The following is a 27230-nucleotide window of genomic DNA, read 5'->3' on the forward strand; positions in this document are numbered from 1 at the left end:
CATAGCTATAAAGATATGCAAATTGATTTCTGATTGGTATCGAGTAGAAAAAAAGAATAGGGAATAGAAACAAATTTAATCCGATCAGTATGAAGCAATTCAGAATAAAAGAAAATTTAGACAAATTGAGAAGAAGATAACATAGCGGTTTGTTACGTAGTATAGACCAAATCTCATCGGTACGCACGGACAAAAAAAAGGAATTCTGTATAAGAATTTAATGTTGCTACAAAGATAAAAAATTTATAAGAAGTGAATATTGGTACGGAGCTATAGAAATTGATTTCTGATAGGTACCGAGTAGAGAAAAGTCAGGAATACAAACAAATTTGATGTGATCGGCATGGAGCAATCTACATCTGCCGATAGGTAGCAGCACCCTCGCATGAAAACGCCAGCTGGAATCTAATCTACCATAGGCACAACCAATTCCACAACCATGACCGCAAGTCAAACAAACTCTCGCCACTCGCCGTCAAAAGCAGCAAAAAACTCAGAAAAAACACACTGGAATAAAGGAGATTTCGTGTGGAACATCGGCTAAAAGAGAATCTGAAAAATCATACGGACACAATTGGATGGATAAAAAAGTTCTTATTGCATCATGAATATCGAAATAATAATTCAGGATTAAAGAATCTATACGTGATGTCTAAAAGAGCACTTTTAAAATGATAAAAAAAATTGCCATGCAAATAATGCAGCAAAAAACACAAGTGTTACGAGTATAAGATGAACACTTTTGTATTGCAGACAATGGTAATACATTACGAATCTCTTAGTAAAACATGTAATGACTACCTAATCTACAATATAATCGATGTGATATGAACAAATCTAATCATTTAGACCATCCAGTCTTATCATTCAGAAAATCTATATCACCAAATAGTAAATAAATATAACAAATCAAATTTCCCAAAGAGTCATTAACCAAGTCTAAATTGCATACAAATATAATACACTTAGACTGCATGCAAAATTAGTCCATTAAAAATATAAAAAAAAATTATTTCATTATGCAAATCCGCGCAATCTGGCTAGTTTAATCTAAAAACAACATCGATAGGTAAAGCACGACACATGCATATTCTAGCTACATTAAACACCTGCACAATACTAACGTACCACATGCATATTCTTTGTGTTTGTTGGCGAAACAGTGCTCAACAATGAATGATAGACCCGGCCGGCCGGTGCCGGCTGGCCTGACACGCGCGCGTGCATGCATGTTCGATCGATCGACCGATCCTTCGATCTGTGTGGCGTTGCCACTTTTTGTCTGTTTGGAGCGACGTACTTACTTACTGTGTACGTACTTATGTTACGTTGAGCAGAGAATGCATGGGTTGCATGAGCTCGGTCGATCACCGGCCGCATGCAACCTATTAAAGACTGGACTTATAGTTATGTCTGCGGATGCATATCTATAATATTTATAAAATTGATTCTCACTAAAACTCATTTAACGTTTGCAAGCTCAACGTGCAAGGTGTTCACAGCACGTACCATCCACATCCCCACTAAGACGCATTCAATGACATGTAAGGTGTTCATAGCACCATCCACATCAAGCACATCATACAACCCATATGGAATTCATTTTGGAGGCACATTCTATAATTCAAATTTTTTAGCGCCCAAGACTTTTCGTCTAAAAATTTCGTCAACTGCCCATATTTTTTTTCCATGAGAATTCCAAATATTTAGGTTCCGCGTATTTTTTTCCTTACGAAATAGTTAGTGTTCGTGTACATAAAAATGCTCGCATTATTTTGTTGCAATGTGTTTTGTATGATGAAGTGGTTCTATAATATTCATATTTCTTTTGTATTTGATGATTTTATTATCATTTGTCCGTAACATCAAATGCAAAAATCAAATACTCCCTCCGTCCAACAAAAGATGTCTCAACTTTTACTAAATTTGAATGCATCTATATACTAAGTCATGTGTAGATACTTTCAAATTTTGACAAACTTAAGACATTTTTTGTTGAATGGAAGGAGTAGAATTTTTTGCGGCAACACACGGGGGGAATCATTTAGCACGAGAGGAAGTATTAACCGAGTAACGTGTAGGTATTTGGTACAGTGCAGACTATGGATTCAGTTAATTGGGCGAGCGTGCACGCAATGCCAGCAAGCCTGGAGTACTGCAGTGCACAGATTCGCGTACAGTAATGTGTGTATTCGTGTGATCGTGTCTGATTATGCAGGCCTGCCTGCATGCATGCAGTATGCACAGACATCCTTGTTCCGCATGCAGACCCGGCAGAACGAGCGCACCGATCGAGAGAGGAAGAAGAAGAGACGCAATTTGGGGATGGCCCCGGCATTCGTGTGTGCCTGGCCATGTCGTTTTCCTCCCAAGTTGTAGCTTGCAATCCATGTGAAGGACTACGCGTGCGACTATCTCTGTTGGCACTAGTTTATAACTTTATATATGCATATCTACTGTGTGCGTACTGTGTATACGTATGCTTGAGTTTTCGCCTCGATATTTTCGGAAAGGAAGGGCTAAATATTTGCGTGAAATTAGCGTGCTCCTCCGATTCATATTAGTTGTCTCAAATTTGTTCAAATATGGATATATTTACGTATAAAAAACGACTAGATAGATACACGGAAGGAGTTACGTATATTCTCTTTTTCTGAGCCATGCATGCATGGGAATATATAGGGTATAAGCACAAAAGCACAAAAGTGTCTCCCCTACGCATTGCATACGACGTCCGAACCACGCTGCATGTGCATGTTTTGATATCAGCTGCATATACATAGGTCGGGTCAAGCTAGTCGTAGCTAGCTTTGTCCCAAAGCCACCTACTGCCCACTTTTACGACAGATTTGACGTTGTTTATCGATCCCACAAGAATCCGTGTGCGCCAGATTTGCGATCTGGTGTGTTATTTATTCGTTCCACATGCGAGCTGCACGTACGCACGCACAGCAGCACGAACGTACGTGCTCTCTACGGACGTGGACCAGCTGCTAGCTATAGCTAGAGCTAGGTGCACAAGCGGGCGGGCGGCCGGACTTGGAGATGCCGAAGTTAAGACGATCGAATGTTCTTGGCCCGTAGGCAAATGTACGCACCGCCGCGTTAACCCGCAAAATTCTTGCCTGGCCGAGCGAATCGGGGCTGGCGGCTGCGGCTGCGAGCGAAGGGAAGGGAAGGAGGAAAAAAACGGGCGATGGACCGACGAGGCGGCGTCGATGGTGTCCCCGACGTACTGCTTTGCCCGCGCGCGCTCGTGCGGGTTGCTTCTCAGGGTTGGGCTTCGGGGTTTGGTTTGCTTGGGAGCGGAGCTCGATCGGGATCCGGGCAGCAGGCAGCAGCGGTCGGTGTTGTGCGTCCGTTGCGTGCTCCGCTCGCCAGTTCCCACGGTGCCTCGGCCCTCGCCCACGGTTCTAGTGAAGACTCGTTATTACGTGCGGGTTTCGTCGGTTTTTCAGGCGTGCATCGATCCCTCGACTGTGCCGGCCGGTGCTCCGTAGTTTTCTGAAACCCAGGCGTTGCACGTACGGCTTGCTTCCTTTCTGTCTTGGATGCAATTGGAAATTATAGAAATCTCTAAATTAGTACTCCCTCCGTCCCCAAAAAGTGTCTGAATTTGTACAAGATCTTGTACAAATCCACGACGGTTATTTTGGGACGGAGGCATCTTGTACAAATCCACAACACTTTTTGGGGACGGAGGGAGTATAAAATTGGACGAAAGGCTTGCTTGATTCCGGCGACGAGAGGGGTTACTCCCGGCTGTGGCGGGAGATGCTTCCGGCAGCGGCGGAACCATATAAACCGCTTTCCAACAGAGATGAGCGGTAATGTTGGGCTGGGTCGAGAGCGTCAGGCACAGGGAAATTGCTGGAATCGTCCAGTGCCATATGGAATTTAGTTAGTACGAGAACCTTATGGGCAAAGAAAAGTGCATATTTGATCGTATGTCCCACTTTACTTTACATTTTGATCATCTGCCTCTTACTATAAGCACTTACCTAGAAGCTGTTGTAGAACCGAAAAGAACTATTGGTCAAAGAAGCTCAACGATGCGAGTGTGGGATATGATGCTTGATATAGGCACCATGAGAACTGATTAATTGGCCTGAATATTCACATGTATGGAAGGTTGAAGAACATGTGTGATGATGGAGTATCCAAACAACTGACTCCGACAAAAAAACGGAAAAGGAAAAAAAGGGCCATATTAACTCAATCAATTGAATACCAACCGACTTACTACAGTGGGCGGCCTTGTTCGTTTCTGTATACTGTATACACTATGATCTCCTCCTCCTCCTCCTCAGAGCTTCCGTTTGTTTTCTCGAACACGCCGAGCGGCGTGTCATTTCCATTAAGAAGAAAGCGCAAGAAGCGTGACTGTTTCCGAGTCACTCGTGCCAAGATGCTGCTTCAGACAGGCTGAACTTTTGCCGTGGAGAAGCAGAACAGCTCATCAAAATAAGATGTCTTTTCAAGGGTATTTGGTACACTAATTACAGGTGTGGTTGGTGGCATCAATCATCACCTGCAACAGAATAGCAAAGTTTAATATTTATGGCGTAGTAGAAATCAGAAGAAAAAGCCATTGGTCTATGACTGACGGATTATCACTCACTGGATTGTGGATCAACATGAACAAAGAAACTGGCAGCAACTATTAGATAACACAAGATCAGCATGAGTCCTTTCAAATAGTTTGCAATGCCATCCTGCAGGAAAAAAGAAGACAAATATAGGAGCAAACGAGGAATGGTAAGGTCTCAAAATGTATTCCAGCTTACTGTTCAGGCTCCAACAGATATCAATGAAAACGAGGAAACAAGAAAGCTAGCTAACTATAAAACTTTCAAGGTGGAAAAATCCCAGAGAAATCACCAATTGCAACCTAACGGGACCTTTCCTCTCTTTTATTCAGGACATGGAGACAATTACTGTTCAGTGAAAGAGTTAATGTGGTATCAAATTGATTATGATCATTAAATCACTACAGGTTTAGTGTTTATATTTTTTTTTTGAGGAATGCTTAATGAAAATATTGGATGTATTATTTAAAATAGTGCATAGTGGAGTGCTAATACAGACAGTTCACTTAGATGGAGTGCTACCAAAAAGTATTAATATGTCTTCATATTAAGAATGCACGTTTGACGAAAAATATGTCTTAATATTCACTTAATAACCTACCTGTAGCATAAATGCCACAACAAGTACTGTTATGAAGAGAGTCGCTGTCTCAAATAGTTGAAAATTCAAGTCCATCTTTTGCCCCATCATCCAACCAACGACGACACAAAATGGAATCTGCATTAACACAGACATATGTCAATTTTCACAAAGAAGAATCTGACGTTATACACAAACGAAAATATAACATGGACGAAGAAGAGTAATCTACAGAGGCACTTAGTTGAAGTGTTCATTTCAGTTTTGATTATCTATTTATTAGTTCATTTCTACACTTAGCTGGAGAGCACACATTCAGGCAGATATCATGACAACATAAATAATAAATGCAAAAGCATTACCACAAACATTGATATCTGCGTTGACGATCCAATTGCAACACCTAATGTTATGTCCTGTAGCAAAGAAAAATAAATACGCGGACAGTTAGGAGATAACTGAAGGATGAAAACTCAAAAGTAAGCATGTCTAAACACTTACAAGCTTATCTTTCATGGCAAACATTATTGCGCTCGCATGTTCTGCTGCATTGCCCACGATAGGAAGCAAAATAACACTGATAAAAGCCACTGGTAGGTTCAATGAATCAGATGCTCCCTGCCAGCAATAGAGCAAAACGGTGACCAATTACATCCTTGCACATGTATACAGTTGACATGTAAGACTAACAAAATATCTGTATCATGGCAACAGTAGTTGAATATGTCCTACGATGCATAGTAGTTATTATATATATGCCCACTTGTCCATGTATTTGCCATGTCAATGAGGCAAGCATAACTTATCATATCTATAATATATCCATATAACCATTCCCAAATTAAGATGACATTTCCATGACAGACAGCGTTCACTATCAACAAAATTGGTTTTCCTAAGTCCTCAACTGTAACAGGTTAGTTGTAACAGACTTCAGTTATCACATGCAAAGAGACACTGGTGTTTTTGTTTTGTCTTCTTCTACTGGGGCAGAGAAAGAATACCTCAATGGCATTAACCAAGTATTCAGATAGGACAGAAATCCATATCGTTAACACAGCAAGCCATGTGATGGCCTCCCACATGCTAATCTCCGTTTCTTCATCTTCCTCTGTAGTATCCTCATTAGGCACCTCTTCCTGTATATTGGTCAAACTTTCAGAAAATAAGGAAGCATTTTTTATTTAGAAAATGGAAGCTTTATTACCTCTGCCTCTATTTTTTTCTAGAAAATAGAAAGTGGAAGCTTTATTACCTCTGCCTCTGTTTTTGCTAGAAAATAGAAAATGAGGAAGCATGGTTTGCATTTTTTATATTTAAGGGTCTAAATAGTTCCATAGCAAGGAAAATCATATGGTTTTTCAAGTTGAAAGTAGAGGTGCAACATGGTGACCCTCAGGGTACCCTTTGACCCTACTTAGTTCAAACAAATGAACTAGTTTTCCAAAAAGTTGTGTCATTTTAAAATTTTAGTTCATTTGGTTGAGCTAAGGAGGGTCAAAGGGTACCCTGAGGGTTACAATTTTGCATCTCTAGTGGAAAGCAACACAATAGTTTGTGTTAAGATTGAGCTAACAACATGGATAAACCCACAATAGATACTACAGCCTGAGAGGTATGGTCTTTTCATCAACAAGAAATAAACAGATTTAGGCACCACACTTACACTGCCAATTTGACTGTAACTGTTGTTCCGTCCACTTAATTGAAAATAAAGATAGCTTGCATATGCCACAAGCATAACACAACTACTGAACCTTGAAAGAGCAACCTCAGAAGCCCCTTGCTTCACTTCTGAATGTGTGAAATGAAGGACAGCAGGAAACATCAGTCCCATAACAGCCATCAACAGTAAACCTGAGTTAACAACAGCAGTTGCCTGTAATTAAAAGAAAAGTTTCACTATCAGAGGTTTCCCATGGAAAAGATATATAATAATTAATCAATCCACAAACATCACCTTACTGAAGACTTGGTCTTTGTTGCGATGAACAATACCACCAGCAAAGAAAGCGCAGCCAACTACCAATAGCATATTTGATAAAATAGAACCCAACAGTGATTGCTGAACTACTCGGATCATTCCATTTTTCAAAGCATATATTGCTATTATCATCTCAGTTGCATTTCCGAATGTAGCATTCAGAAGGCCTCCGACTGCAAATTCGAGAAAAATAGAATATTTTCTCTTATTTGAAAGACTCTGGATTTTCTAATAGGTTATAAACCATAAAGATGAAAATACATACGTGTTGGACCAGTGTATATCGCGAGCTGCCTGTAGAACAGTGAAATTGGTGTCAAATTTTATTATGCCGGGAAAGAAAGTAGAGAGTTTACTAACTCACTCAGTTGCATAACCCAACCGCTCGGCTAGTGGTGTTATTCCTAGCATGCTGAAAAGGAAAATCAATCCCTGCAATTTTAATGAAGTAGAAAACGTTTCAGCATTGACTGAATCATCTTTAACTTAAATGTACCATTGAACTGAACAGAATGAAGAAAGGTCTCTGAATGATGAAACATTAGAGCATAACAAAAACTACTGAAAAAACTACTCCTTCCGTCCAACAAAGGATGTCTCAACTTTGAATAAATTTGAATACATCTATACGCTAAGTCATGTCTAGATACATCCAAATTTTGATAAACTTGAGACATCTTTTGTTGGACGGAGGGAGTACATGTTATTGAAGATCAGTGAGTACCATCACAAGCTTTCCTCGAATGCGTACTATCAAACTTCTCCAAGTGCTATCGACTTAAATGTGTTATTTTGAAGTGAAAAAAGCATCAACTAGTGATCTATAAATTAATAGCATTGAGATGGAGATAAATTCCCACGACACACTTACGTGCATCCTTGTAGTGTAGTACAGAATGATCGTAGCAGGCCCAAACGGCAACAGCAAGTTGAGCTTGGACGTGAATATTACTGTCCTGATGCTCTGCAGTACTCTCTCCACAGGTCTCTGCAAGCTCCAGGTCTGAACCACGCTGGACAGCCCGCCATTTGGCACCTGCGGACCGTTTGCCTTGAAAGCCCCCATCTCGATTTGATGACTTTCCATCATCTATAACCACAGGAAAGAGTAGTATCGTAAGCAAATAGCACTAAAAGAAGCAAGTTTTCTAAAATTAGGTGCAGATTCGATTCCTGTTCTGCGTCCAGGGGACTTGACGTGGGATATAGGGGCCGAATTTTTTGGAAAATTATGCTGCGCCCGCACCAGGGCACCAAGTCCGCCCAAGTAAAATAGAGGTCAGAAGAACCCAATCGCAATATGGACGAACTGACTGATTTTTACATTAGCAGGGTAACACGCAGCAACCAGATCGACAACTAGCTAAACGGAGAGGAGAGTGATCTATGTCTTACAATTGCTCGCTGCCACACCGAAAGGACGGATCCCCAAGATAAAACCTGACAAAGAGCAATCCCCTTATACGAGGAAAAAATTGAAATCTATCCACGCGGTCCAGCACAGCAGACCTGGCTGGCAGTTCAGTCGCCCTCCGGAACCGAATCGCGAAGAAGAAGAGAACAACAAAAGGGATGAATAGGTGGAGAAATTAGAGATGGAGAACCGGCGAGAAGAGGAAAAGCATTGGAGCCGGGTAAAACTCGGAATTCTAATGCGGTTTCCTCATGGCGCACTAAGCACGGGAAGCGAGCAATTGTCTTCCGAGGAAGACGCACGACGGCACGGGAAGCCCACTAACCGAGCACGACTAATACTAAATTACTAGTACTACTTGCTGCATCCGACCTAAAATCGATGAGAGAATACTAGGAGCAAACATCAACTGAATCTGACACACCACCAACCTTGGGCGCTGCAGCCGCCACCCGCAGCGGCCGGCGGGGTTAGACGGGATCGGCCGCCAGTCCTCCTAGTCTTCGCGCGGCGTTGGCTGCTCCCTCGGGATCATCATTCGCGCGCCGCCTGCAGGAGGGGGGAAGAAGAGCGAAGCTGTGTGCGAGCTGGTGGAGGGGAATTTGCAGGTCTGGGGTGGGTGGCTGCAGGGAATTCCGTAGCAGCTGCTCTTGCTGCTGCTCCCCCCACGACGCCCGCGCCGGCACCGGCAAATCTGCTCGCTCTTTCCTCGCCTGCTTCCTTCCTCTCCTCGGCGGGTCGTATGCGTCCGGGGGAGCAGTGCCTAGGACGGCTTCTCCATGTGAGGACTTTGGCTTCGGTTTGGTTTTCGAGTCGTGTTTGGGGGTTTGGTTTGGGCGATTGAAAATTCTTTGCCGTTTAAAACACACCAGACTGGGAACACTAGATTATTTAAGTTAGGAGAGACGGCAAGTCTGGAACAGATTTTTTTTTTCCTGATAGATGAAGCGAGCTTGTTGAACATTGACCGATTAATTATTTAAGGGACATTCATACTTGAGTAGATCAAATACTAGCAGGTTAGCCTGTTGTGAGAATGTTTCTCTGTTGCAGAAGATTTGAAAGTATGGATGTCTTTCTGACAAATTCTAGTTCGGCGGTATCTACATACTCGTATTCAGATAAGGTCGGTCGTTTTGACTATTACTAACATGGTTTCGGTTATGCATCTAGGTACATAGATTTTAAATACATACCAAATGACATCAATCTTATGCCGCGTAGTTGTAAACATCGAGTAAAGCCTAACCAAAATAAAATAAACGTATCTATAATGTACTGATAAAGTTATCTTTTTTAGGTTAGACAAAGTTATTAGACCAATTTGTAACTCATTATACATACCAAAGTTCTAGCTAAACACAAGAATGCATAGGTCCCGCACTTTGCAAGAGCAACACATAACGTTTTAGACAACTCTTGTATAAGAAGAAAAACTCTTGTATTTCCTTCGAAAAAACGGTCTACCACAACAAAAATCATAGAAATCAGGTCACCTTCGGACCCTTCTATCGCTCGGCTTGGGCGACTCGGGGGAACACCACCTCACAGCCGCTAGACTTTCATCTAGCTCCTCCTCTCCTACTGATGTTGTTGGCCTCGTCATGGTGACGTTCAACATTGAGGGGGTGCTCGTGGCTTTTTCGGATGTCGCTGTTGATGTGTGCTCGTGGAAAGCAATGGTTGTGTCTGTCATGGGTGGTGGCAGGTGGTCGGATATGTGCGGCGATTCGGCTCCCTTTCATGTTGTTCTAGACCTAATATGGAGCTCTAGCACACATGCTGGATTGGACAACAACGACGTCTTTGACATCATTCCCTCCACGGTGGCGAAGTGTTGACCCTTGGTGGCGTTAACTGCTTTGTCTCGAGGGTTGTCAATGATTCGGCAATCCTCTGATCTTGTTTTTTGCAAGGTTATATCGTGTTTGGTGAGGGAAAGCATATCTATGTATTTGTTGCGGGCCTCGGTATGCGATGCCTTTCACATTCACCGCCGAAACATGGTTGTTGGGTTGTAATTTAATCGATATGTGGCATTTCGGTCTGGTATACGTCTTTAAAGATATCAAAAGGTATGATTTTAATCTTTAGTCATTTTCCGTCAAAATTAATTGTAGGGCACAGCAGGCACATGGAAGAGGAGTTGTGGTCCCTGGGATTATCGGATAAGCTCACCTAGAAAATCCCAGGGCCCACCGACAGTCTGATGCCCAACCTGCCCCGAAAATCCCCATCAGCTCAGTAGACCACCATCACGAGTTCACCAAACACGCTGACCTGACGACCCCGCACAAAACCCCCCAAAACTCGAGCACCGAGAAGCCAAACCATGGCCCTCGCCACGTTGACGACCCCACTCGCGCCTCTCGCCGTCTCCCCGGCCCCGATCCGCGCCTCCCAGTGCTCCCTCCTCTTCCTGCGCGGCTCTCCGGCGCCCGCCCTCCTCTCGCTCCGCTCGGGCGCCCGCCTCCTCGCGGCAGTTGCCTCCAAGGAACCCGAGCTCGGCGGCGGCGGCGGGGACGGTTCGGGATCTGGGAGCGGTGGTGCGGGCGGGAGCGGAGGCGGTGGGGCCAGTGACCCGAAGGAGGGTGGGGAGGAGGGGGAGGGAGAGGAGAAGAAGATGGGGGAGGGGCTCTCCATGTCGCAGAAGCTCACCCTCGCCTACGCCGCGCTCGTCGGAGGTAACGCCACCAGCCCAAAATGATATATTCATTCCTTTCTTTTTCGTAGCGATACATTGCAGATGCGTTGCATTCTAGTGAATTGCAGTATGTCCTTTGCGAACTACGACCCATCATTGATCAGTTGCAAACAATTATGGCCCGCACGAACTTATTGGTTCTGAAGTCAAATGGCAGCATGGGACTGTGCTCTGTGCTGTTCTCCAGTGCCCCTACATTTTTCTCCAGTCCATGGATTCAATGCTCAACTCTCCTTTTAGATAGAGACAAGCTGCTTGTTATTGATATAAACTGAGACACATATCTCTTGGATAGTAGGGTTCCCTGTTATGCAAGACCAAATCTCTATATCCTTGTTAGTCAAGTTTAATGACTACTAATTATGTTCCGCACGAACTTATTGGTACTGAAGTTTGACTTGCGATAGAAGGTCAAATGGCAGCATGCACTGTGCTTTGTGTTGTTCTCCAATGCCCCTGCATCTTTCTCCATTCCACTGCTTTCCAGCATTGTTTCAATGCTTAACTCTCCCTTTAGATAGAGATAAACTGCTTGCTATCGATGACGCTCCGGGAGTGTTTTGGTATCACATATTTGACTGCCTTAGCAAGTGATACACATCTTGGATAGTTGGATCCCCTGTCTGTTATGCAAGACTAAATCTCTATGCCCTTGGTAGTCAAGTTCAATAGTTTAAATTGACTTAACAGCTGTACAAGCCAGTAGGCAGGCTCATCAACACTCTTGATTAATCTGTTCCTTCTTTAATCGAGCAACATAGTGCTTAGCAAATTGCAAAACATAAAAATTGGTCGCCTTCCTATGTGTCAAAGAATACTCTTCTCGCTCTTAGTGTTAACTCCCTCGATTAGGCTTGCAAACAAGAGCATTTTGATTTCATAACAGGGCTAAAGTGTTCTCACTAATTTCTATCAACGGAGATTCTAAGTGGGGCACGTGCCCCACTTGGTCTTATCATACGGCGCCCGTTGGTCCGTCTGATCACATTTTCTCCCGATCCGCCTCTGTTCTGGATCTCGTCTCCTGATCCCCTTCCCCCGATAGCGAGCACTCCTTGGTTCTCCTCCCGATTGGAGTTTGGCGCAGCGGCAGAACCCAAATACCGAGCAGGCCGCGGTGGCGAGCAGGGAGGCCACGGGCGGCGGAGCAGCGTGCGTAGGCAGAGCAGGGAGGCCACGGGCGACGGAGCAGCGTGCGTTGGCGGAGCAGGGAGGGAGCGGGTGGTGAAGAAGGGCGCGGCCATGGCGGCGGAGCATCGTCAAAGTAGGGTGGCGACCACGGTGGCTGAGCAGACGCTGCCCCCAAATCCCGAGCAGGGGGCGAGCGCTTCGGCGGCAGTGCACCACAGCCGCAGGTGCAGGTGTTTTGAAGTCATTTTATTCGGTTTCCTTCCCTTTCTTTTTGCATCCATGGCGCCATGGATGAGGGTGAGCTAGCTAGTGCTGCTAAGCTCGTGCGTCGAGCGTGTGAAGTGTGAACCGGAGGAGATTGAGGAGCGAGCTAGAGATTCTGTGATGATGACAAGTAGGAGCTTTGCAAAGCATCTCTCTGCAGATTATTCTAAAAAAACATCTCTCTGATCAACTATGAATAGCTCATCTAAAAACTAGCTCGTTGTACAGGCAGGGTGTTCGACGTTTTGTCTCACCCAAATGAGCTTGCATGTACCACCGTTGGTTTATGCCATGTTCAGATTATTGTACATGTACAACTTTGTTTGTTGTAAGAATTTTGTGAGGTCGTAATTTGCTTGATCGGCTTACCATCGTGTCAAAAGGCCACGGCTGTCATGATTGTAGGAAAATTGGAAAGTACTGACGATCCACAAACTGCACTGTGATTTTGCTTTCATCTGTGGAATGTGTTTTATCTCTAAATAGCTGTCTTCGAAAGTTAAATGTAGAAGCAATTGCCATACATTTTTTACCCCATCGACCATGTTATTTGATCCTAATAGCCACATTGTTTATGAGTGCTCAATTTCCATGTTTTTTGTCCCTTGCAATCAGATTATTTGATGCTAGTTGCCATATTATTTACCACCGTTCAATTGCCATGTTTTTTGCCCATACCGACCAGGTTATTTGATCCTAGTTGCCATGTTGTGTAGCACAACACAATTGCCATGTTTTTTGTCCATAGCGACCAGATTATTTGATCCTAGTTGCCATGTTGTTTACCATCGTTAAATCGCCATGTTTTTTGCCCCCAGCGACCAGATTATTTGATGCTAGTTGCCATATTGTTTACCACCGTTCAATTGCCAAGATTTTTTGCCCATAACGACCAGGTTATTTGATCCTAATTGCCATGTTGTTTAGCACAACACAATTGCCATGTTTTTTGTCCATAGCGACCAGATTATTTGATCCTAGTTGCCATGCTGTTTACCACCGTAAAATCGTCATGTTTTTTTCCCCCAGCGACCAGATTATTTAATGCTAGTTGCCATATTGTTTACAACTGTTCAATTGCCATGTTTTTTGCCCATAGCGACCAGGTTATTTGATCTTATTTGCCATGTTGTTTAGCACAACACAATTGCCATGTTTTTTGTCCATATATAGCGACCAGATTATTTGATCCTAGTTGGCATGTTGTTTAGCACCGTTAAATCGCCATGTTTTTTGCCCCCAGCGACCAGATTATTTGATGCTAGTTGCCATATTGTTTACCACCGTTCAATTGCCAGTTTTTTGCCCATAGCAACCAGGTTATTTGATCCTAGTTGCCATTTGTTTACCACCACTCAAATTGCCATGTTTTTTTTGCCCCTAGCGACTAGGTTATTTGATCCTAGTTGCCATGTTGTTTACCACCGTTAAATCGCCATGTTATTTGCCCCCAGCGACCAGATTATTTGATGCTAGTTGCCACATTGTTTATGACCGCTCAATTGCCATGTTTTTTGTCCCTAGCGATCAAATTATTTGACCGACCGACCTCGAAAGAAGTAGCTAGTCGAGCTAATCTATATGATCCCACGTTCTCTTAATATGTTCTCATGGCAAGCATACCCAGTTGTTTCTCCCCGTTGATCTCGTTGATGGCGGTAAGGCAATCGGAAGCAACTGGACTGTATTGGGCCGCGCGGGCGCGTGAGCTACGTGGGCCACGTGAAGTGGAGCGGGCGCGTGCATGCGGCCGAGAGCGAGCGCGTGGCCGCGCGAGGTGCAGGCCAGATCGAGCGCGCGGGCATGCGGGCGAAGGTGCCGCTGGCCACGCCTACGTGGGGCACGCCGCTGCCTAGTTTGGTCCTTCTATCAAATGCCTTAGATTTTTAGAATAGGAATTTTTATTAACATATTATTATTATGTATGTGAAACTAGTATAGGGCGAAGGACTCCTGACAGTATTTTAGCTACACCAACCATCTTACATGGAGTTCTACAACCTTTTGCTGTGTTATACCTGAAAGCGCTCTGATATACACAGAAAAAACAAACTGACTGTTCTTACCAAGTTGCAACTTGTTTTGAGAATTGATTGTTAGCCTTCTAACTTTTGTAGCCGGTGGAGTAATGGGGTACATGAAGAGCGGAAGCCAGAAGTCGCTAGCTGCAGGAGGCATATCAGCCCTGGTGCTGTACTTCGTTCACACTCAACTCCCAGTGAGACCTGTCTTTGCATCGTCGATTGGGTTAGGTATGGAGTGTCTTTTCCTGAGCCATATTTGTTTTGGTACCTTTCTTCCTTGCTTGGGAGCTGCATCAACACCGAGATTCTTGTCCTGATGCCCTAATTTTTGTTGGCTTTGCATCACAGGTATATCAGCGGCACTACTGACAGTCATGGGATCTCGCTTCAAGAAGTCTGGAAAGATATTCCCAGCTGGTGTTGTGTCTCTTCTTTCCTTCGTCATGGTTGGTGGTTACTTCCACGGAATTTTGCGTAGCTCACATGCGTGATGCAGTCGGTGTAAATTACCAGATGCACCTCCCGGCTTTAGATTTCTGAATCACTTCTTTTGTGTGTGTTTTAAAGCACTTATCTGCATCTACTACTTTGTATTCTAGGGACTTGCTGTTGTACCTATCGTCATGTTGAATTGATGTGATGTCCTAGCGAGCTAGATAAGCATGTGATCAAAATAGTGGTGGACGATAATTTGGACAATCATGTACGAATCCAGTTCTTTTACCAGCAATAAAAGGTTGCATTTTGGGTGGAACTCTGTGCTGGTATTGAATTATCATGGACACAAATGTATTTGTGAAGGAGAGAGCAAGTAACCACCAAACTGATGCAAATTTTCCCCCTTCTCTGTTGCATCCATGGTTAGGTTATTATGGAAACATGAAATGCAGTATGTAGCTGGCATGGCAACACAACCTGACCAGTAATATCTGCACTACAATCGGTGTACACTTTACTCGGATTCAAGTAGGAGTAGCTTTTGTTATACGTTGTTTTAAAACTCTTCTCTTACACTGGTAATAGTTGCGGCTACGTTTCTTCAGCAACACGCGCGCAAATCCTGACAGATTGGTTCAGCCACCTGTTAGGTTGGCTGCTGCAGAAAGCCAGAAACGGTGCCTCAGAGTTCCAGCGTGGTTCAACATTTCCAGGAGCGGTGCTTTTGGTGCCAGCCCAAGTGATGTTGTTTATCCAGAGGGAGAGTCCAAAAGGATGATGACCTGTCCGGTCCGGGAGAAGGGGAGCACCCCGAAGGTGTGAGCCATGCCGTGTAATGCACTGCAAGGGAGCCTGGAGACCAGAGGAGTCAGATATGACCACCAAGGAAAATGCAGTACGACGAGGCAGACGACACTCAAAAGAGTGCTTCATGGAATCAGGCTTGTGTCCGGGCGTCCGGCGGCCTGCAGGTTATTTCAATTCCAGCAGAGGCAGACGACACTGAAAAGCTCCATCCTTCAACTGGTATACTGTGTAAGACAGAAAAAAGAACGACAATTCGAAACCAACCAAAATATAGTTGTATAACTGGGGCAACACAGATGGATGATATCATTGACTAGGGGAACAAAGTCACGGTCAGACAGACAAGGGGCACGATTTACAGGGACAGCATACCATAGCAGTTCGGCGGAGTAAACAGGTTCCGCGACAGAGTAAACTAGCAAAAGAGAACAGAACAATGGCAATAGAGGTTCTGGTCGAATTATTATCACGACACTAAGGTGTAAACATCGCATCAGCTAACATAACACACATCCTTTTTTTTTTCCTTCTTCGAAACGTCAGGGACTGTCTTTCGGTTACTGGGCCTTGCCCTCGGCAGCTATCTCCATCCCAGATGCTCCCATGCCTTCAGATGGCTTTGCAGGGCTGTAAGGAGCTTTGCTCACGATCCTGCTTCATAAGACCGTTTAAAATAATCAGTTGAAGCCAGCAAAAGAAAGGTAGCTGAAAGCCTGAAAATGACTCCAGCTATATATGCAAGATAATCGACGCAGGTATTCCATCTGGATCGGACTACAAAACTATTCTGAGATGTCGTAGCTTGCATGTTTTTTTTCTTTACATCTTTAGCGTCCTCGTGCAAAGAAAAAAAACTTAAAGGCAATCGGTCGTCCTATGAAATAATGGATGTGACTAAATCAACTAAGTGCAGCTCAGTAGTCTCCTAAAAGGTGTAAAATGGTAATGCAGAACACTGATTCCTAAGTCGTAACTACCAACTGAACTAGAAGACAAGCAAAGATGATCTATGAAATGCATGAGCGCTAAAGGGAGAACCATTAATTTTATCACATGAATCATGTCAAAAATCGATAATCGTACAATCCAAGGCTATCAGCTTGCTATGCTACATATTATGGAATAATTCTCTGTAGTGATCTAACTATTAACAAATCTTACATTCCGACTCAAAACTAGAGAAAATGTTTGTCTCTTGCAAGTTCATTTTCAAAGAATCACGCAGATTTTGTACTACATAATCATGGAGCACTTGACTGCAAATCACGTGTATCATCAAAACATTTGTGCTAGAACATTCAAGTTGAACATAGAACAATCATCCAAATATAGCTCAAAGGCCAAATAGATTAATTGACTCGATCATGAACTGGGTGCAGTAACAAAAGTTTTGGCTTTGGCCTCATACAAATGGATTCCTGCATGCTGTGGTACAGCATACCCAACATGTGGAGAGATAAACCAATAAATTAAAAGGAGGGGGGGGGGGGGGGGTGTAATACTAATACTACCCACCAGAGAGTAGAGACTAGAGTGCTGTTTCTACTCTTCATTTATGCTAACCTGTCACGACGTTTCTCCAGGAAGCGCTGAAGGGAGTGCCTCCGGGCAATGGGGAGATCTGCAAGGCAGGTGAGATTTAATAAAATGTTGGATCTATCAAGACTCTTTAAAGACACTCCATAAATTTGTGAAAATATCTAGTGGCTTACCAGCCTGAAGCTTCGAAATCGAGCTAGGATCTGTGACAGCCATAGGTTGTCCAGCTGCTACAGAAGTGCTCTGAAGTGAGAGTGAGCGGGTAAGCGCTGCAGCTTGGGCAGCATTGTTTGCAGGCATCACTGGAGGCTTAACAGCTGTGGCAGCAGTAGTTTTTGTGGCCGCCGCAGCAGCTGCTGCAATAAGCATGATTGCTTGAGCCTATTGATGCAAATGACACAGCTAGTGTGTTAGTACAGTTCAACAATTTGCCTGAGAACATGATAGATGTAAGAAATGTAAAATATTACCTTCTCTGGTGGCACTGAATCATATACACATACTGATCCACCGTAGAAAATGGTAAGCTGTGCAGGATTAGCTGGAGGGCTCGACATTGGCAACATTCCAGACCTAATAATTAAAAGCAAAAATGGTAAAAATATGTAATGAAAAAAATACTATGAAAGTTGGCAGATGCATCACACGTGGCACTCACTGATTGCGTACATGAAAATTAGATGGAATTTAAGGGCAACTTGCAATGTAAAATTGGAGGCCAAGTTAGCTCACTGATGTACACCGTTCAGTCACGTATTTACAACACGCATGCCATATTCGCATCGATTTAGTTGGAGCAAATTAATGACAAATATTAAATGTTGACTCACTTCATCTGCGACCAGGCATCTATTCAAGAACTATTCTACATTCTACTTGATGGGTCCTTATTATATAAACTCCAGGCTTGGGTGCAATCACCAAGCGCTCAGGCTAACAAAAATTGAAAACAAATTCTAGATGTAATTCATGGGTTACCATACTTAAATTTCAAGTTCAAATTCCTTATATATTCAGAGTAATACACTGGTAAATCTAACATTTTTTCAGTATTTGAATTTGTGCTCTTAGAACGGAATGAAACTTTTGAAAAATTATACATAGGTAGAAGTTTTGGAATACATCTAGAATTGTTTTTTACTTTTGTGGAGTTTGTTAGTTAAGCGCATGGTAACTGTATCGTAAGAGCTTGGTGCAGGCAATACACCTCCCCTACTAAGTGAATTGACGCCTAAGTCATGCCTTTCTGGTACTCTGGTCCTATGGCCCACACCACAACTTTCAGTAACTGTAAAATTCAAGTCAAGCTCAGTAACATCAACTACTTTGTAGGTGCCCGCAATTTGAGTCTAACAACATCTATGTTGCATGACGTGAGATCAAACAACAGCAGACTATGACTTGAATGTGGTCCACTCTGAAGTATTCAACATCTGGTGGACGGGTTTGTGCCACATAACGTCCAGTTACTTGTCTGACTAGTTCAAAAGCTGTCAAGATAGATTTAATCAGCATAGCTTCTATTCCATCCTAAGCACTGGACCTACCAACATATTGGTATTGGACTCCACAGTTTTTCTTCAAGCGTTTACAAATAATAGATCTAAAACGTCCTGCAAATTATATAGCTATACGCAGGAAAATGATGTGGCATTTATTCTTAGTGAGAACATTTGTCATGTGGCAAATTATTTTAACTCCAACCCTAAACCTTATCCATCATTTACAGCAGCCCAGCATGTAATCATTAAACAATTGCCAAACTATACGGGTTAATATTCTACTGCATTTATGGGACACCAAATTATGGGGGGCATAAATATTGTAAATAATTGTATGTTGCACGTACAGCATCGCAGCCAGCAAATATGCCAAACAGCTCAGAACTAGTATCAGGCTTAGCAAACCGTCCCATGTACGGTTCAATAAACCGGGATAGATAAAAGGGGCCTTAACAAACATATCACGAGATATCTGAAGGATTAGTTCAACGCTGTGGTTTGTCAATAGGTGGCCAGGGACTACGTCCTTGGTACCTAGCTCCACAATTTGTCCTGAAGACTTGAAGTAAACAGAGAAGAAAGTGTTTTCCTTTTCTTTTTATTGAATCCTTGGTAGGTTGGATGTTGTCTGATTGATGACTCAGGTTTAATCAGATCTACACTTCCTCCCATTTTTCTCACAAACGGCTTGAGGTGTGTATCACTGAGAAGAATGCAAGTGACCTAAAGGAGTTCCCACCATGAACCTAACTCAACAATTGGATAAAAAACTTTCCATAACGCTATCAAGAAGAATAAAAAACTGGAGCGGTGAGGGAGGGGGGTAGAGCTGTTTGGATCTGTGCCCCTCTTGGGCAAAGTATTTTCCAGCCATAAACTAACTCAGTTAGGTCTAGAAAAAGAAAAATTAATTAGCGGAGAGAATCAAATCGGCTGTCCCATGGAAGCAAACTTGATATAATTGGTTTTTTTTTGCCAGGGATGTAAACTCATCGATAGGAGCAAAACAAGTAAATTAGTTTGCCATGAAATCAACAAGGGAGGTTTTTGCAGTTATAGATCAGTACAAAGAGGAACTTAACGCATGCGAGTTTAATAACAACAAAGGATGAGGAGTGTGGCAAAGCCGGATTTCCAGCAACCCAAACATCCGGATGAGAACACCTGCTACCAAAATTTCACCCTCCTTTATCCGAATTGGGACTTAAGAACAGCAAGGGAGGCCGTTTTTTCCCCAAAAACAGGAAACGTAAGAAGGGAGCATTTGAACTGCAGGGAGATAGGATCGTTAGCAACGAGAACGAACACGCATTCCTGAATCCACACCGACTCGCACTCAATTTTGATCCGCCGCACGCAACTTCGATCCCCAAGGCCAAAAGCAAGGGCTCCTCCACGATAACACCGAACCTCAGGGTGCCAAATGCGAAAGCTCATGAAGAACAGGGGAGAAGCGACGGAGCCGGCTGTGAGACGAGAAGTGAAGATAGGAACAAGAAGAGAAGCCGTATACACAAATACTCCGAAAAAATTCACACCATGGACACACCATCTACGAAGAAACCACCATGGTTTCTGAAGAGCAAGAAGGATTCGAAAGCTACCTGCTGCTGCCGTTGGCCAGTGGGGGTCTGCCGAGTCCTTGCCCTTGCTGCGACTCCTGGGTCTCCTTCTCCTGCTCCTTCCTCCCCTCTTCCCCCTTAATAGTGCTCCTCTCCAGCAGATCCATCTCTGGCTTCAGCCAACTGCTCTCTCTCTTCTCTCTCTCTCTCTCTCTGGGGCTTGGGAAAGGGACTTGAAGAGAGAATTGAAGGAAACGGGAGGGCTCGGAGATAAAGAGAGACCGGGAGCGGGTAATGTGTACAGCGAAAGGAGCATGTGAATGTCGTGACGAGCTAATAAAATAATACCGCTACACAATATCTTTATGCATTCAATTGTGCTCTGTGCTTTTATAATCTGTCGCACTGTACAGCTGCTAATAAAGATTTGCAAGAAACAATCTGCCACGGTGAATGGGAGTCAGTGATTGTGGTAAATGGCTAGCCATGATTCCATGCTTAATTCTGATTTTTCTTTAATGCATTTGTATGGTTGTCATATGTGAGTATTTCTATGGAAACAACATGGAATAAATTTTTTTATAAGAAACATATCAATTACATTAAAAACAGTCCAATCCACATCCCCGAAGTAATTTATTTCAGGTCATTTCTTCCTGCTCCCACCTCCATGTAAAAGTCTTGTTTGGCTTGACTACACATCCTGCTTTTTATTTCGGCAGTGTGCGATTCATGTAACTTGAGGGTTTCATTCTCCCTTGCGTTTTCTTCCTCGGTTATGTACCCACGGAGTTTTCCATCTCTGTCTATGCTTGTCTCCAGAGACGGGTGTGACGAGTATTCGATGGCACATGGCCTCTCCATGCTGCCATAAGGAGCGCCGATCGTGCATAGCGTCCATCACCATCGAGTCGTCACCACATGTCATCATTTGTCGCTAATTGTTGCCATGTACCGGCCTTGTAGTCACCATTACCTGGAGGGTTTGGCTTTTGCCAGTTTCCTACTCGTTGATGAAATAATGAGGCAAGGGACGATAGTCGAGGAGGTAAAACCTGAACTTTTGATTAATGGATTTTAGTTACAAGACAATGGAATTCTCTTAAAAGTTGAAAATATAACGTCTCTCAAAAATACGTTGAAAATTTCTAGTTTTATAGCTGAAATTAAGTTTATCAAACTTTGTAGTACAAATCCGTGGTTGTTTTGTCGTCTTCGGCGTTGCCACCAACAACATGGAATATTGCCGGTGATTGCGGAAGGTTGTTTGTCCTCTAATTGAGAAATAGTCTATGTCCTTTTAGTATCGATCGATCTATAGTACTGCTTTTACTTTGTCAAAAGAATTGGCGTCAGTTGAAGATAAGGAAAATCGAGAGGATTTTTAATTGTAGATTGTTTTTCGAGATCAAATGGGCTCCTCGCCCCTGTTCCATTCATCTCTGATGAACAAAGCAAACAGTTGTGGCCATCTGCCTTTAGCAGGGAGATTATTGGAAATTATTTGTTTCCCCCGGTACTTTTGATTTTCTTTGGTGGCCCTTTTCACCTTGGTAATTCCAAAGATAATTTTTATGTTCGTTGTGTCAAAAATTACGCCAAATGTATGCAAATATAATTCTTCTCTCTTTACCTTATATAATCTTATGGATCAATGGTTTGTTTTTAGATTTGTATATGGAGTAGTCGTCCTTCCCAAATTACTCGGTGGCTCAACGTCCACGCATTGTAACATCGTAGGAGGAAGCAGCAATAGCCAATTCTTCGGTCGGCAGTCATGAAATGTTGAATGTTTTACATTTGACCCAAGGTCTAGGTAGAGGCATAACTTGACCTGGCCTGGGCCTCTGTCAAATCTAACCAGCTCCGAGCTCATTTCTGACCGAGAAAGTCACGACCCCGTGACAAAAATCAACAAGGCACCACCGTCACCAATTTCCAAAGACGCTAAATAACGAGCTCCACGAACCACACGATCGATGGAACTAAACTTGTCCGGTGGATCGAGCCCCAACAGAATGCGCTAGCTAAAAACCGCGTGCACCGCCGCACGTCACCTCGCGTGGCCTACCACCTTACCTGGAGGAGACGGAGACGTGCTCTGCAGGGCTCATTCATCCCGTGGCCAGAAAACGGAAGGGGAAAGCCGGCCGTTCGATTACCCGATCGAGCACGAGGCCGTCCCGACCATCCGATCAGATCCGACGGTCACGGAGAGCACACGTGCTTTTCCCCCCTTTCTTCGCTGCGAGTGGACGCCCACTCGGACGCGACGTGACCCGTGCTTAGCCAGTTCCGGCAACGGTCCTCTCGAACAGAAAAAAAGAGGAAACTAAACTGCCTGCCAAGTCTCCTCGAGGCCATTTTTCGGCAGGGCAATAATAAATCGCCGGCCTTCGTCCCGATCGAGATGCGTGCACAAATTCGGGAAAAAAACAGAACTGCTCTCTCTCCTCGGAGAACAGACAAGTTGGTGTCCGAAAATCACGTGTTCCCCGGTAGAACAAACTTGTGCCGACATGCAATGCACGGAGTCAGGCATGCATGGAGAAGAATTGGAGATGATGGCACCGGCCGGTACACCTAATTTTGACAAGCTTGGCCAGATCGTGTGTACCGATCGAAACTGATTCGAAGATCGCCATGGATGAATGTCTGGGGAGATATGAGCAGATCGGTCGAATCCCCTCGTTCTGTCCGGATGATTCGAGCGATCGGCAAAAAATCGATGCCCCGTCGACCGGGCAGCCATTTCCCAGATGTTTTTTCCGTCTCTACTACGTCCTCCACCTGACAACGTATAGTGTTTAATATTATGCGGGACAGGTGTCGACGACGGGGCTAAAATGGAATGCTGGCGCGCTGAGTGGAACCTCCTCCAAGGCTCCAACCAGACGGAAACGCAAGCAAGACAGGCTGCTTGTGTAGTCTCATCCATCCATGATCCATCGTGTAGTACTCCTATTGAGCGTAGCTGCTGACTAGCACGGGATCGACAATGGATGGTGGCCGGGTGATGAGTGGCGGTGTCGGTGGTTCCACGAGTTGACTCCGTGATCTGTCCATCCATCATCCATCGTCCATGGCAAGCACGGGCCGATGGTTTCTGGGATACGGCTTAATTTGATCGAGAGACCCGACAGGCTAAAATGCAAACAGATTCACGGTAGTAGCTAGCCGGTTAGGTTCTCGGTGCGGTTGGCTCCGTGATTTGGGAGAAACTGTGTCCGTCTGTACCCTGTACGTCTACATGCAGCTTGCACATGTGATCCCTCGCCCGGTTAAGTAGGATGAATCATGAGCTCCAGTACACTGAACCGTGTTCGCGCGTAATTTATAGCATGTACTGCAAATCATAAAGTACTTTATATCATATGTGTCGAGTGACTTTGTTGGGTTTGTCAGTTCCGGCTAGGGGACAGTGGATGGCATCGAGGTGAGAAAATATATTCTTAAGTGTCCCTTAAGTAAGCTACTAGGTGTTCCACCGCAAAAAAGAAAAAAAAAAAGTAAGCTACTAGGTGAGTCTTCACTATAGTCAAGACCATTAGTTAAGACTGCAGGAGTACAAAGTTAGTAGAAATTAGTGGGGTAGATACACATAATCCCTCGATTAAGTGCGTCGTGTAACACACTCATGGAGCTACTATTACTATACTCAAGGTCCTCTAGAAGAGCTACTGGCTAAAGCCTAAAAAGAGTTGTACTACTCTATGCAATTTACTCATTTTAATCATCTCTTGCCGTACATTTCAATTACTTTTCGTCCCATGCTTATATTCTACTACTTCCGAGATTCATTGCTTTCCACGTGAAGTCTTGTCTCTCATCGATGTTTTTGTAGTGTATACGCTGTACTTACTGTACGCCGTACGCGCATTATGATCCTTACATTAGGCTGGCCAAGTAAACTATGTCTAATTTATGTCTTTCGAGCGGCGACTATTGCTTCGTAATTGGGGATATCTTTTTCTCCATCTCCGCCGCCTTAGCTAGGTCAAAAGATTCCACGAAGTGGTTAGGGAGGAGACATTGGAAATCATTCCAGGAAGTAAGTGTGCTCCTGTCCAAAGCACCCAGCCAAGCCTTAAACAATCTAGCGGGGCAAGGTGTTTGAGGCCTTTACTCAAGCACGCAAGGTCATGTTTTGTTTCGACGTGCGCGTTCTGCACGCGGCCTAATCATCAATCTTGTATTAGCTAGATCTCCGATTAATCAAACGCATGACACACCATAGCCGTCTGTATACAAGTACTATATATTTTTGTACTAATTTGAAACGTCTACATCTTACAAAAAAAGAAGAAGCGTCTACACAAAACAATGGCCTGGTGTCGAATCGAGAGACAGCGCATTTTCACAAAAACCACCGGAGCGTACGAAATCCTGGCAGCCAATTGCCGACCACGGAGCTCTCCAGACAGAAAATTAAGGGACAAGAGCTGGCCCACATGACAGCGAAAGGTAGGAGGCGACGACCAAAACAGACCAACCGGGAAGCTTCCCCTCAATTATACGCACGTGCAAATACGCTCCTCCCCATACTTGTATACAATCGAAACCGAGCTACTCTCCGCCGTGCCGCCGCTAGGGCCCACCACATCCATCCCAGGGCCCACGTGGACGCGTGTCCACACCCCGCTCCTACTTTTGCGAACAAACCCTCCATCCCAGGCGAAATTAAACATCTCATCCTTCTTTGGAGCGGCGTCTCGAGAGTCGAGAACTGGAAGGACTCATCGGCAAAACTCGCGAGAAGGTCTTTTTGCCCCGTCGGTGACAAAGGCACGGGCGGAGAGAGGGAGACGTGACATTTGCTTGACTACAGTACATAGCGAACTCACCACGAAGCACGGTGAAGTGTAGATAAACTACTGTTCTGCTACATGCACGTCGTGCCTTTTCTAGTTTTCTTCCTTTCTCGCGCGTGAAGAAAATAAAGACATCGTGCACATAGACGGGGAAAAAGAGAGAGCTCCTAGCAATATAGCAGCACTCCAGGTTAATTTAAAAACTGTGGTCGGAAAAGCCCAGATCCCATCAACCTTGCAGACTGTCTTGCATCTGTCACGCGGCGGGACACAGAATAAAGGGCATGGGTGAACTATTTTAAACAGTTGGTGATGAATGTACGCATGGGTGTCAAGATGCCCATGATCCATCGGGCACGTACGGCATGGGGGGCGGACGGGCGGTTGTGCTCCGGAGTGGTCCTCTCAACAAAACAGTAATCGGACGGTCCTAATAAGCCGGGGCCGGCCCCTCGGCAGACCAGCTTCCTCTCCTGGCATTAGCGATTTAAGTAGCGAGCGTCTTGGTCCCAGGTCTGGGTCACGTACAGGGAACCTGATTACTTATGGACTTTGGCCAAAAAAAAAGATTACTTATGGACGTTACTTATTTAATGAGACACCATCGATGCGTACGCAAAGGTCACAGCGGGGAGTAACTTAGAGACGTTAGTAGCCTAAGTTACTGTCTTCATAGTGTGCATAATAACATATATGTGATGTCATGCATCATTTATTAGGTTGTAAACTCATCTTGTCTTATTTTGTGTGATGTTATGGTAACATATCTGGTTACCACTTTTTTTTTTCATTTAATATCAATGTCATGTCATCAAAATATCTAATCGGCATCTCATGTTCCTACTCATGTTACTCCCACTATGACTACTAGTCTAAGCTTGCACACTCTCCAGCTCGCCTTTCCTTTCTTATTCAAATTATAGTTCGCATTTGATTGTTTAGTACGGTTGTTATCGAAAGAAAAGAGGGGATAAATGGTCACAGCGGCTCTGCAGGCACCGTGTTCTGCCAGCCAGGAGCGTTTTGCTCGTGCTCCTATGATCGGTAGGGGTCCCTCCCCTAGATATAGCTATAGGAGTATAGGACCAAGAAGCTCTTCCTCGCTGGTGTACTCGCATGCGGCTGTACGCCTCTTAAATTGGATTGCGTGAGCGCCTCCAGTCCTCGAAAAGCATTGTGCAAAGGAAAGTGCACGTGGAGTGTTAGCATAGGTGTTTTTTGTCGTCAATTTAATATCGGGTTCAAACAGAAACACTGGCATATAATCCTGCAAGAAAACCCATAAACTTTCTGCATTTATAGCAATCTATTATTGTAGAAGAAACAGCACTATTGCTGCATTAGAGCACCAGTACGACCTCCTATAGATCCATGTATGTATGTATCCCTCTCTTTTATCCATTGCTTGTTCACAAAGATTAAAAAACGATGTTCATGTAGCTTGGTAAATGTCCATATCCGTCGAATATACCCAAGTATATATGGAGCTCTCTGGAGAAAATAGAGGCAATAGGAACGTCAAATAATGACAACGATAAATAACAAGAGCCGAGACAACAGCATCAAGTAGAAAAGGACATCAGCAACAAGAGAACTGGTACATCTAGCAAAGACCCACGTGCCACTATATTATATTTAATTATCAATTGGGTATCGTAATGATTTTTTTAAAAACAATCTACGAAGCAAGTATGACGTCCTCCCTTCATACACTTTGCTCCAGGGGATGGATGGATATCCGGTTCCATATTAACCATTGCTAGCTTATCGATCTTGAGAGGCCGAAAAGCTGTGTCGTGGTTCTAACGAGCAGGAGAAGAAACAGACGGAAGGGAAGAAAGAGGGGCACGAGAGGGCCGCACGGGTAGACCAGGTTGGTTC

The 27230-nt window shown here is 44.1% G+C and overlaps 3 protein-coding genes across 5 annotated transcripts; 1 reads left to right on the forward strand and 2 right to left on the reverse strand.

Annotated features, from left to right (window-relative positions):
• Positions 1–4061: 4061 nt before the first annotated feature.
• LOC100839780 (vacuolar cation/proton exchanger 3) lies at positions 4062–9415 on the reverse strand. Of its 2 annotated transcripts, none has more exons than XM_003580662.4 (12): positions 8999–9415; positions 8025–8243; positions 7518–7585; positions 7419–7447; positions 7130–7326; positions 6836–7048; positions 6174–6308; positions 5671–5787; positions 5532–5585; positions 5191–5307; positions 4622–4715; positions 4062–4531 (listed from the first exon to the last, which is right to left on the reverse strand). In XM_003580662.4, the coding sequence occupies exons 2-12, from the start codon at positions 8241–8243 to the stop codon at positions 4521–4523; spliced, it is 1254 nt and encodes a 417-aa protein (XP_003580710.1). In that variant the 5' UTR covers positions 8999–9415; the 3' UTR covers positions 4062–4520. The 2 variants fall into 2 exon arrangements, with proteins under 2 accessions (XP_003580710.1, XP_014751669.1); XM_014896183.2 differs by lacking the exon at positions 8999–9415 and adding an exon at positions 8549–8859.
• A 1413-nt stretch (positions 9416–10828) lies between these two features.
• Positions 10829–15444, forward strand: LOC100840081 (protein FATTY ACID EXPORT 7). The gene is made up of 3 exons (XM_003580663.4): positions 10829–11251; positions 14784–14918; positions 15039–15444. The coding sequence occupies exons 1-3, from the start codon at positions 10900–10902 to the stop codon at positions 15179–15181; spliced, it is 630 nt and encodes a 209-aa protein (XP_003580711.1). The 5' UTR covers positions 10829–10899; the 3' UTR covers positions 15182–15444.
• Positions 15445–16206: 762 nt separating this feature from the next.
• On the reverse strand, positions 16207–20847 carry LOC100840384 (protein TIFY 3). Of its 2 annotated transcripts, none has more exons than XM_010242236.3 (5): positions 20581–20845; positions 17945–18047; positions 17648–17855; positions 17499–17556; positions 16207–16589 (listed from the first exon to the last, which is right to left on the reverse strand). In XM_010242236.3, the coding sequence occupies exons 1-5, from the start codon at positions 20703–20705 to the stop codon at positions 16493–16495; spliced, it is 591 nt and encodes a 196-aa protein (XP_010240538.1). In that variant the 5' UTR covers positions 20706–20845; the 3' UTR covers positions 16207–16492. The 2 variants fall into 2 exon arrangements, with proteins under 2 accessions (XP_010240538.1, XP_003580712.1); XM_003580664.4 differs by having other exon boundaries at positions 16210–16586; positions 20581–20847.
• Between the last annotated feature and the right edge of the window lie 6383 nt (positions 20848–27230).

The sequence above is a fragment of the Brachypodium distachyon genome, chromosome 5, assembly GCF_000005505.3.
Source record: "Brachypodium distachyon strain Bd21 chromosome 5, Brachypodium_distachyon_v3.0, whole genome shotgun sequence".
NCBI classification, from domain to species: Eukaryota; Viridiplantae; Streptophyta; class Magnoliopsida; order Poales; family Poaceae; genus Brachypodium; species Brachypodium distachyon.

What these genes read in the sequence shown, in the direction of transcription:
- LOC100840384 (XM_010242236.3), bottom strand. Translation starts at nt 20,705, where the DNA reads ATGGATCTGCTGGAGAGGAGCACTATTAAGGGGGAAGAGGGGAGGAAG. An exon ending in ATTCAGTGCCACCAGAGAAG is followed by an intron (nt 17,856 to 17,944) that starts GTAATATTTTAC and finishes TTGCATCAATAG; the next exon opens with GCTCAAGCAATCATGCTTAT. An exon ending in GATTTCGAAGCTTCAGGCTG is followed by an intron (nt 17,557 to 17,647) that starts GTAAGCCACTAG and finishes CCTGCCTTGCAG; the next exon opens with ATCTCCCCATTGCCCGGAGG.
- LOC100839780 (XM_003580662.4), bottom strand. Translation starts at nt 8,243, where the DNA reads ATGATGGAAAGTCATCAAATCGAGATGGGGGCTTTCAAGGCAAACGGT. An exon ending in CGGTTGGGTTATGCAACTGA is followed by an intron (nt 7,448 to 7,517) that starts GTGAGTTAGTAA and finishes ACTGTTCTACAG; the next exon opens with GCAGCTCGCGATATACACTG. An exon ending in TTGCCATGAAAGATAAGCTT is followed by an intron (nt 5,586 to 5,670) that starts GTAAGTGTTTAG and finishes TCTTTGCTACAG; the next exon opens with GACATAACATTAGGTGTTGC.
- LOC100840081 (XM_003580663.4), top strand. Translation starts at nt 10,900, where the DNA reads ATGGCCCTCGCCACGTTGACGACCCCACTCGCGCCTCTCGCCGTCTCC. An exon ending in CTACGCCGCGCTCGTCGGAG is followed by an intron (nt 11,252 to 14,783) that starts GTAACGCCACCA and finishes TAACTTTTGTAG; the next exon opens with CCGGTGGAGTAATGGGGTAC. An exon ending in TGCATCGTCGATTGGGTTAG is followed by an intron (nt 14,919 to 15,038) that starts GTATGGAGTGTC and finishes TTTGCATCACAG; the next exon opens with GTATATCAGCGGCACTACTG.